The sequence below is a fragment of the Saccostrea cucullata genome, unplaced genomic scaffold (assembly GCF_032062105.1).
Source record: "Saccostrea cucullata isolate Sc308-1 unplaced genomic scaffold, CSIRO_AGI_Scuc_v1 ctg18247, whole genome shotgun sequence".
NCBI lineage: Eukaryota > Metazoa > Mollusca > Bivalvia > Ostreida > Ostreidae > Saccostrea > Saccostrea cuccullata.
The window spans coordinates 14,090-24,496 of NW_026924899.1; the positions used below are offsets into that span (position 1 = coordinate 14,090).

General features: G+C 31.2%; 1 protein-coding gene across 1 annotated transcript; it reads right to left on the reverse strand.

Annotated features, from left to right (window-relative positions):
- Positions 1–3,343: 3,343 nt before the first annotated feature.
- LOC134267562 (uncharacterized) lies at positions 3,344–5,113 on the reverse strand. Its single transcript, XM_062749770.1, has one exon. It carries the CDS (start codon positions 5,111–5,113, stop codon positions 3,344–3,346), a length of 1,770 nt encoding a protein of 589 aa, XP_062605754.1.
- Positions 5,114–10,407: the final 5,294 nt, after the last annotated feature.

Genomic DNA, 10,407 nt, shown 5'->3' on the forward strand with positions numbered 1-10,407 from the left:
CTGCACTACCTGAAGATGATTCCATACGAGTGTCATATTTTCTGGCCTAGTGGTTCTTGAGGAGAAGATTTTGAAAGATGTTTCCCATATACTTCTAAGTAAAACTTTAAATTTTGATATGGCCATTATTTAATATCACCAGAGATACCTATGTGTTGATTGTGTCAAACCTCGCATATAATCGAGAGTCAAATCAAAGACCTACATATTGTTAAATGTGGGGAAAGTATTTGAGACAAACTTTCCCATGTCGAAAAACAGGCGACAAAAACAAAGGTGACAAAGGCAAAATCTTTTATTGTTGATACCTGCAAAAGCCTTTTAAAGGTACCTGTTACTTAATTTCATGTTGCATTTGTGTTTTTAAACTGTAAATAAAAATGATAAAATTTATAAATTCAGATGATTTAAATTTAGATTTAAATTAAATTTTTAAATGTATATATTATAAATTCCATTTAATATAACATTGACATGACTGCCATTTACTGATTACATTATTTTCATAGTTTATCATGTTCTAGAATATGTTACTTGTTTAGTGTTTATGTAAGTAACGGAGTCTAATGGTAATCTTAAATTTATTTTCTTATTTAAATGGAATAAGGCAGAAAAAATCATGGAATTAAAGATGCAAACTAGTATTAATATACCTCACAAAGGATACACCAGCTTATTGATTTAATAAAAAGTCACCATGGACGATAAGTTACGTACATAAAACTTAAGACATGCTTTTAGATATGGACACCTATCTCTCTTTTAAGACATCAGATTATCTTCACATAGTTTTTTTTAGAAGCAGGAAAGGTGCCGACTTAATTAATGTACATAAATAATGAAACTAATCATTTTTTATAAAAAGCTCTTTTGTCACAAATTTAAATTCAGTTTTGAAGAATGAGTTATATGATTATGCATCTTCGTTCAATCAATGGACGAATAATGTGAATCTTTTGTTTGTCAAAAGGAAGGTGGTTGATGTTTCACATTTTGTACCTTTCACAACTAGAACAAAAAAGTTTTGAATTTAAATCAAATTTTTCATATAATAAATTCTTACAAACATACTTTTTTTTATTTCTTTCTTGTAAGATATATTTTACTTGAAAAAAAAAACGATAATGGTAATCTAACAACCAAGCTTTATGATCAACATGACGACTTTCATTTAACAATCGTCAACTTCCCTTGCTTACACAGCAAAATACCTTCATCACCTGCATACGGAGTTGTAAGTCCATAATTTATACACTGAATTGACGACGGATTTTCCCGTTATATTACTGATTATAACAAGGAGCACACTGCGCGTGTGACCGGTCAGCTGGAGATGTTTACTCCTCCATAGCACCTGATCCCACCTCTGATGTTTTTGTTATCCGTGCTTGCTCTGCTCCAATTTTAAATTGTAATATGGACTTTTCTCTTAAATATTTCTCGTTATCTCAATATGTTTCATTCTAGTTTTGCAGAGTGATAGATTATGAACGAGGTAGGAATTTAATTTGAAATGAGTATGAAGTTGTCATCGAGGTTTAAAGATGGTAAATATTGACAACTTTATGAAATCCTTGAAATGCACTTGGGTCAAAAGACTGTTGACTGCAAGAAACAAACCATGGTTTGATACATTCCCGGCAATTTATGGTAATGTTGTTATAAAACAAATTTTAGATAATGGAGATGAATACATGTCTACTGTCATAATGTCAAAGAACAATTCTTTTTGGTTGGATGTTTTTAGTTCCTGGAAGTATGTTATGAAAAAGGTAGAACATGACATGGACATAAAAAATAAGGCTTGTAATATTCCAATATGGTACAACTCAAACATTAAGATTGAAAATTTTTACAGAAAATTGGTATCAGAAAGGTGTCAAAACTGTTGGAGATTTCTGTACGAAGATTGTATTTTTCTTTCAAAGTCTGCTTTTCAAAAAAAAAAAAATTAATCTTCCTACTCTAAATGTAATGCAGTACAATAGTGTTATTAGTGCCATAGCTAAATGATTTAAAGATATGGGAACAATATTGAACAAAAGTTATCTGCCTTCTTTACCTTTTTATTTTGAGTATATTTTTTTGAATACAAAATGTTTACAATGTCATAAACAAAAATTGTTTGAAACTTACAGCAATTTCAAAGTGTTCCCCTCATGGAATGAATGATATATGTACACAAGATGTTTTTCGAGTATGTTTCAAGACAACAAATGATTTTTCTGTACAATGTCTTCAATACCGACTTCTTCATAGAATTATTCCTGTCGGGTACTATCTTAAGAAAATTAACATTAACACATCTGATTCATGTAACTTTTGTAAGAAGGATACTGAAACTATTCAACATGTATTTGTAACTTGCTATGATGTAGTGGATTTATGGAGAAATTTGAGTATGCATATCTATAGAACAACTGCTAAAACAATTGGTGTTAATTTCAAAAATATCATTCTGGGTGAAATGCCATTCACTAAAGATACTATTATTATAAACTTTGTTATATTATATACTAAGCAATATATTTTTACTTGCTTAATGTAAAAAGCCAAGCTTTCTTGGTTTGATAAATCATTTAAAAATGAAATATAACATTGAGAGGTGTGCATAGATTAATAACTCTAAACTTTCATTTTTTTGATAAAAAAAATGGGACTCATGGAAGAAAATGTTTGAATCAAATTGAAATGTTTCTTTTGTTTGAAAATAATTTGAATACCTTAAATATGTTTGCTTTTGATAATTGTTTTTTTTATGATTGGTGAACAATTGATGTAGTGAATTCTAAAAGCAGCCTTATTTTTTTCCGTATAATTCCAGTTTAATCCGATTTGTACGAGTGAGTGTAAGGGAGGGTGTATGAGTATGTTTAAATTCCTTTGTATACCATTTTATAGCAATTTATGTGGAATTCTATACAATGGAAATGGAAATTAAAAATAAAAAAGTTAAAAAAATAAAAATAAAAAGATGTCATCGAACTGATTATAAGAGCAACATTAAGTTGATGATTTTTTCTGTTGGCTTGAACATTCTGAAAGAAAATGAGAGAATGTATCATAGTTGTTATAACAATGTTCGATTTCATTGATAATAAGAAAACGGAATTGGTAGCTTTGAACATTTTAAAAATTAACGTGTATGATTTAATGTATCTTTGAACAATAAAACCCTCATTACAAATTTATACACAGAGAATCGCAACAAAACTTGTATGTAAGACATTTTTGTCAAAACTATCTAGACCTTCCAAATATCTGAAAATTGAATGTCAATTTTTGCCCAAAACACATTGTTACAGGTTTGTCAGGTAAAATGAAAACATTAAAAGGATTGATCTCATTCGAGGTATTTAATTCTCGTCACGTGGCTTAAAGTCTGAAAAAAGTTCAATTTCTTGAAACGTAGAAGAAACAGATTGTCCTTTGTATCTGTACATAACCCAGATATCGAACACTTCTCACAGTTTATGTAACGCAGAAAGTGTCCATCCTCATCTATGATATGAACACAGTAATTGTTGCTATCACTTGTAAGTATATGGCTCTGACTGTCTGTAGTGATTCCTTTAGGACTAAATGGTTTATTCTCTGGGGCAGGAGTATGTCCAGTGTACCTGAATCTCAGTATACCCTCGTGATTGACCACCACTACTGCTTGACCTCCAGAGTCAGCTACACAAATATCAAGGTTATTGTTTTCACAGATGTATTTGTGAGATCCATCAGATGAATATAGACGATTGCCTTCACTATCAAACTGAATGGACTGCTTTTCTTTAGAGCCAGAGTAACGGAAAACTCGTGATTGTTTGTTGTCATCTCTTTCCATGGTGATTAGCAGATCACCAGAAAAGGTACTGCAGACACCTTGGGGTCTCCAGTTCTTTAGTTCGATCACCTTCAATATGTTTTCATTCTTCACGATGTTCACAGTTCTATTTTTGTAATCAGTGTAAATGAGACGTCCTCTTCTTGAAACAGTTATGTCTGCTGGTCTTTTTCCTGACTTTGTAGTGATTCTCTTGATTGGAGGCTCCTGATGGAAACTGTCTCGTAGAGAGAGCTGATTGTCATCGTATAGTGCCATGGTACTGCTATCTCCACATACCCAAAAGGTGTCATTTTTCAAACAAGCAAGATTTAGAGGAGAGCCTGAAAAGGTAATACCGTTTGAAGTAAACTTTGGATTCTCATGTAGCTTTTTAACTGGTGGTACACATCTAGTTTCGGGCGAAGTTTGATCGATTAAAGAAGACTCAACGTCGTGAACTTTTTGTGTTTTCTTTATACTGTATCTATGCTCTTCAGATTGATCGAAATCTGATTTTAAAGCCCCAAACAGTTTACGTACTTCTTCTATTTGGATTTTCTCTGGAGTAAATTTAGGGACGGAGGGCAAAATCTTTTTGGGAAGATTTTTATAATGATTTAAACGTGATTTTACGCTGCATAGTTTTGAAATGTCATTGGAGTCTACAGCAATATCAAGGGAATCCATTTCATCTTTAATGTCAGCAATAGTTTTGTTTATTTCACCTAGCTGTGTCTTTAAAGTTTGTAACTGTAAGGTTTTCATTTCATCAAGTTGGGTGATGAGTTTCCTGGCAAGTTGGTCAATTTCTCTATGCAAGTTCGCTCCATATTTTGTTACGGCTGTTGAGAGATCTCCATATTCCGTCTCTAATTGACTGATTGTCTTTTGTACATCAACTGCTATGTTCTGGTAGGTGGGATAAATTGTTTTATTTAATTCATTGTGTTCTTTTCTTATCAAGTTTTTCTTTTCATCCAGAACGTCTACGATTTTCGATAACTTATGACTAAAATGTTTTCCAGAACCCAAGCAAGTGTGACAAACCGGGACATCACAATGTCTACAGTACATCTCGCATTGTTCTTTTCCATGAGAGGCACAAGGAGGGAAAAGAGGAGTGGAATTTCTGGACTCAAATTTCACCACTTTGTGATTCTTCGATTCATCAGTTGAGATATGTTCTCCCACACAGGCCTTACATAATTGGACAAAGCACGTAACACAGTGCATCTGCACTATAGAAGTCTCACACAAGTTACATGGCACCAGCTCCTGAGCGTTAAGGGGGTCCATAAATAACTCTTCTTGCTCTGAATATAATAAAAGTTTTAAATTAATATATATATGGGCTTACAAAATGTGACAGAACATAGTTTAAACCTGTACAGAGAATGGTACATTTGTTAGGATTCATGTTTTGTACTTTAATAAAATTTCATTCCTATTGGTCAGATACCGAAGTATACAAATATAATGATAAAAGTTTTTGAAAGTATGCTGATTTTTTTTGTTTTTATATTTAAAGATGTGTTTTTTTCGAATAGTTATTTTTTTATGATACATATTACAAAGGACTGTGCATAGACTAATTCTATGGTAACCATTAGCATAGTCAAGCTTTGTAATCCCTGAAATTGTATCAATATGTTGATAAATGACCTAATCCACATTTCCACATGTATTATGTTTTAGTTCATGTATATTTTTGAAATCTAGTGTAAATTAATCTTATGCAAATCAAACAGACGTGCACGTATGCATATTTTTCATGAAGTGCTAGCCCTTTATGAACTATATGTCTCCATAAAAAGTGTACAAGTATTTGATTTACACACCAACAATGCACAAAATCATTCCTTAGAGGATATAATAGAACTTTTAGAAGTATACCATTGAGGGAGTTTGCAGTAGAAGTATTGCTTCGCCTTATAAATTTGTCCTGGTGTAGGGGATATCTGCAATCACCAGTTAAACAAGTAACAGTGTATAACATATTAAAAATTTGTTAGGGACCAATGTGAAAATTTAGGGTAGGATAAAGCATATTAGAATATGCGTCTTGATATTCTTATATAGAATACCACTGTATTTGTTTACACACCAACAATGCACAAAAACATTTTCATATATTTACATTCAGTATAATTTTTTATCAAATCCATTAGAGAGTTTGCAGTAGAAGTATTCAAATTTTTATAACACATGATGATTTTGTCCTGGCGTAGGTAAAATGGAACTACAATGAAAAATGCTCAGGTACTCACTTTTTTAAGAAGTAATTCAGTCACTTAACATTATCATATAAAACAGATATTAATGTTGTTTAGAAGGGGCTAAACACATTAAATGACAACGAAATAAGTGAAGACCTGGAATTAAGTGTAGGGTAAAGCATATCAAAATGTGCATTTTGATATTCTTACTTAGAATACTGCGCTTTATGATGTTTTCTACAATGATTATAATAGGCATGATAGGTGTAATAAACCTTATTTTCATAAAAAAACTTCAAAATTTTATGTTGTGATAATTAAACTTCACTCTTGTGTTCTATGTGTTGAAATTTCTTCATATCATAATCTGACATAAAAATCGTTTCTGAAAAATTAAGCAGCGCTTCACACTATTTTCCATGTGGCTCTAATGCTAATTTTGTTCATAAAGATCAATGTTAGAAATTTTATTTTTTTAGTGTTTTTAGTAGGGGGCGGGAGCCCTGAGGGACAACTGATGTATGCTTTGGAATACCCCGTGATTTTGGTTGAAAGATGTTTAATACAGTGAAAACTGTCTAATACGACACCTGAATAATCCGACTCACTGTAAATTCTGGCGTTACATTTCTTTCCAAATCAAAAACAAAGTATTTGGAAATTTTTAATTAAATTTTTTAAAAATGTAAAAAATTAAACACCCTGTCTATTCCGACAAAACAAAATTTGTCTCCCTGTGCATGTCGGATTAGACAGGTTTCACTGTACTTATTTCGTAAAAGAGCTTCCGTACATTGTTCTAGTAAGTATAAGCTCTCAACTGCTTTTCAAAAAGTTCAGTAATCAGTAAAAATGTACCTCCCATCCAGTTACTTTTTTGAAATTCCCAAAACAGAAACAAATATGTTGTTATAATTTGAAAATATTATAACTAAAATTAATGATATATAAAAATCTAAAAATTACCTAAATTCATACTTGCCGTCCTTTGCTCACCAAAATCATAAAGTATCTATGCGTCTGTAGGGTCTACTCACATGACACGACCGTGTTATCTACCCATCAGGTGCTTTAACCTACTGACCTATCAATAACAATACAGGTTATATTTACTGGTGTCCAGTACTCGATTGTTTACTATTCATATCTGTCTGTACATGTGTACACATTTCCTCTTAATTTTTGTGTCAAACTAAACATCATGTAAACCGTGAATTAGAGCACTGGAAGATATGAAAATAAAGAAATGCTTCTTTTATATTGATGTGTTGTATTTGCGAAGGTCATCGTGAAAATGAACTACAAAGTGAGAAACTTACAGCAATGATCTCATAATAACATGTAAAGTAACTTTTTAAAGTTTGAAGTAATTCTTAATATTAGTTTTAAAATTGTACGTGTGTACATGTACTGCATTTAAGTAAAAGATATATTCGGGTAAAGAGACAAAATTAGAGAACTACAAGTAAATTATATCTCATCCAAACATCCATCCCAAAGACATTGACCAAATGAAATATTATTTCGTATTAGACCACATTTATAACAATTAGCGTCATTAGTATAAACTTACACTGTGCATATTACAATGGACAAGATTTCGGAATAAGTAACATCCGAATAAGGCAGGCTTTACAAAACAAGGGACATATTTGACGAACGGTTTTTAGGGTTTTACTTTGTCCTACGAAATAAGGAGTTAAAAATGTAATAAACATATGGAGCTATAGTACTATAGCATCAAAAGTCTATCCAACCATACAAATCTTGGAGCAGATCTAATGCGGACCTCTAAGATACATGCTGTATCTCAAGCAAAAATGGTTAATACACTGTCTAATTAATTTCATGTTCAGGTATGACAACTTAAAGAATATACCGGTATATTCTTTAAGTTGTTAAGTTATATATATGTATTTATGCAACAAAATACAATTACTTCCTCATAACTTGCTCGTTACAATATTTCACATTAATTAATATATAGCCTACATTATTTTAATATTATATCTAGCAAAGACCAGTTTACCATTATGTCTAGCGTATTTTATTTTACAATTAAGTCTAACCTAGACATTTTTACAATGATATCAGGTCTAGACTAATTTATCATTATGTATAGTCTAAAATATTTTCCATTATGCCTAGCCTAGGCAATTTGGATCGTTAGTACACTATTTCTAGCACATCAATGCATATAGTGTGTATATTGCCAGAAACACATCGATTTAGAGTTAAAGACCCTTTTCTATTTATACCTTCAAACCTAAGGTGCTCATCACCTGTTGTTTCAAAGGTAAATATTCCTTACTTTCCTAAAGTTGAAAAAGTTGCATCTTCCACATTTTAAACATTACTTCAATTTTGAAATAACACAAATATGTTGCAGTTTATAATATCGAAAAACATTGAAAATATGTTGCATCTTCAATGTTGTTTCAATATTGAAAAAAAGTTGAGGATTTGTTAAAACAACTTTGAAATATAGTTGCTTGACGTCGAACCTCCTTTCAAAGTTGAAACAACGTTGCTTGACAGCGGGGTCGAATACGATTTTATGAAAGTTAATGTAAGGAAGAATGGGAACTTCTTTTATCACGAACCCGTTAAAGTCACATTTCTTCTTATGATTTAGAAAAAGTGCCAAGAGTAAATAATTTAATTTCACTTGTATTAAGCAATTTCATTGGCTGAATCATTCAGAGGAACATATAATATTTTGGATAGCATAACTTGCCTACGTCACAATGAGTTACGTCAAAAGCGTTTAACTCCGATTGACGTTACTTTTAAAATAATGCTCAATTTGAAGTCTTTTTCCGGAGGAAATATTGACTCATTGCCTACATTAGAATTAAATTATAAGTAATGAAGCTGATTTCAACTTATGTTATCCGATATAACAAAACTTGGGGCAGTTTACGCTTTCGTAATCTGTCCCAAGTTATGTTATATCGGATAACATAAGTTGAAATTAGCTTCATACCTTAAATGATCATTGAATTGATTTTTCTGAATACGAGAAAATAACACTTAGTCCCTTTTGCATTTTATTTTAATTGGTCAATACAAACATTGTAAGCTACAGTTAATGGAAATGCCAATCTAACAGCTTATATCTGGTCATAATTAGAGTAAATTTTTCTTTTTGCTCATGATTTTGCTCTCTATTGGCGCTTAAAGTTTGTGACGTAAAAATAAATTGCATGCTTTTTACTACCCTTTTCTGTGTTGTGATGATGTAATACTAGTCAAGAAGCTTGTTTTCTTCCAGGGCTAGGTTGTTCAAAAGAAAATTGAATTTAAAACATTAATTAACGCAGAGAAAACACTGTGTTAAAATTTACCATCTTTTAAACAACTGGGTCCAGAGGCCGGGTTACCGCAAAAAGTAAATTTAGAATGTAAATAGGGTAGACTTTACTTTAACTGTCCTTTGATCTACAATATTTGCGCGTTCAGTGGACTATGACGTAACAATTACGTCACTCAACTGATAAGAGAAAAACTTGCTAGAAATAATAAAATCTTTACGCTTCAAATGATAAAAACTTCACGCTTCAAATAATAAAATCTTCACGCTTCAATTAATGTAGGAAAATCTCTCTCACTTTAACGCTTGCATCCGTTACGCTAGAAATAACAAAATCTTCACGCGTCAGATAATGTAGAAAGTCACAATCTTTTTTTTTTTTATTGGTCGAGACGGGGACTGAGTTTTCGTTCCTGTCACTAAAAGGAAGTTATCTTTCCTGTTGAATATAAAAACAAAGTCTATGTACATCTTTATTATTGTTGAAAAGAGAAGACTTCGGAAATAATTGTTTTGAGTTTTTTCTTTTTTAAGTTTCAATCACTATACATTATTATTTTAGGGATGCATTCTTATAAAATGATGAAGTAAGAATAGTAATTATGATCTTGAAGTAAAATTAAAAAAAATGTTAACAAAATAATAAAAAAAAATATTATTTTTTTTACAGCTATATCGTGTCCACATTTGACTGGCAAGATTAATATGGTAAAGTGAATGATTATAATTGGAGGAGAAAATAAAAATAATGTGTACACATTTAACTGACAAGATTATGATTGTTGCAGGGAAATAATAATAATAATGTTGTAAAAAAGCAAGATTTTTAGTTTTGGACGAGATAATTATTTTTGGTATAATTATATAGGAAAAAAATAATAATGTGGGGGTACCCTACGGCTTTCCATACATATGTAATATCTGTGTGTGAACATTTTTAAGACAGTTAGTCTTCAAACACTGAAAGTAGAAAGAGCGAACCTTCACATTCACAAGAAAGAACATAGTAAGTCGGTACTTATTGCATATTTATGCTTCTTTACTCAAAAAAGTGGAAAAGA

Coding starts and splice junctions, on each gene's coding strand:
- LOC134267562 (XM_062749770.1), bottom strand. CDS start 5,113: ATGGACCCCCTTAACGCTCAGGAGCTGGTGCCATGTAACTTGTGTGAG.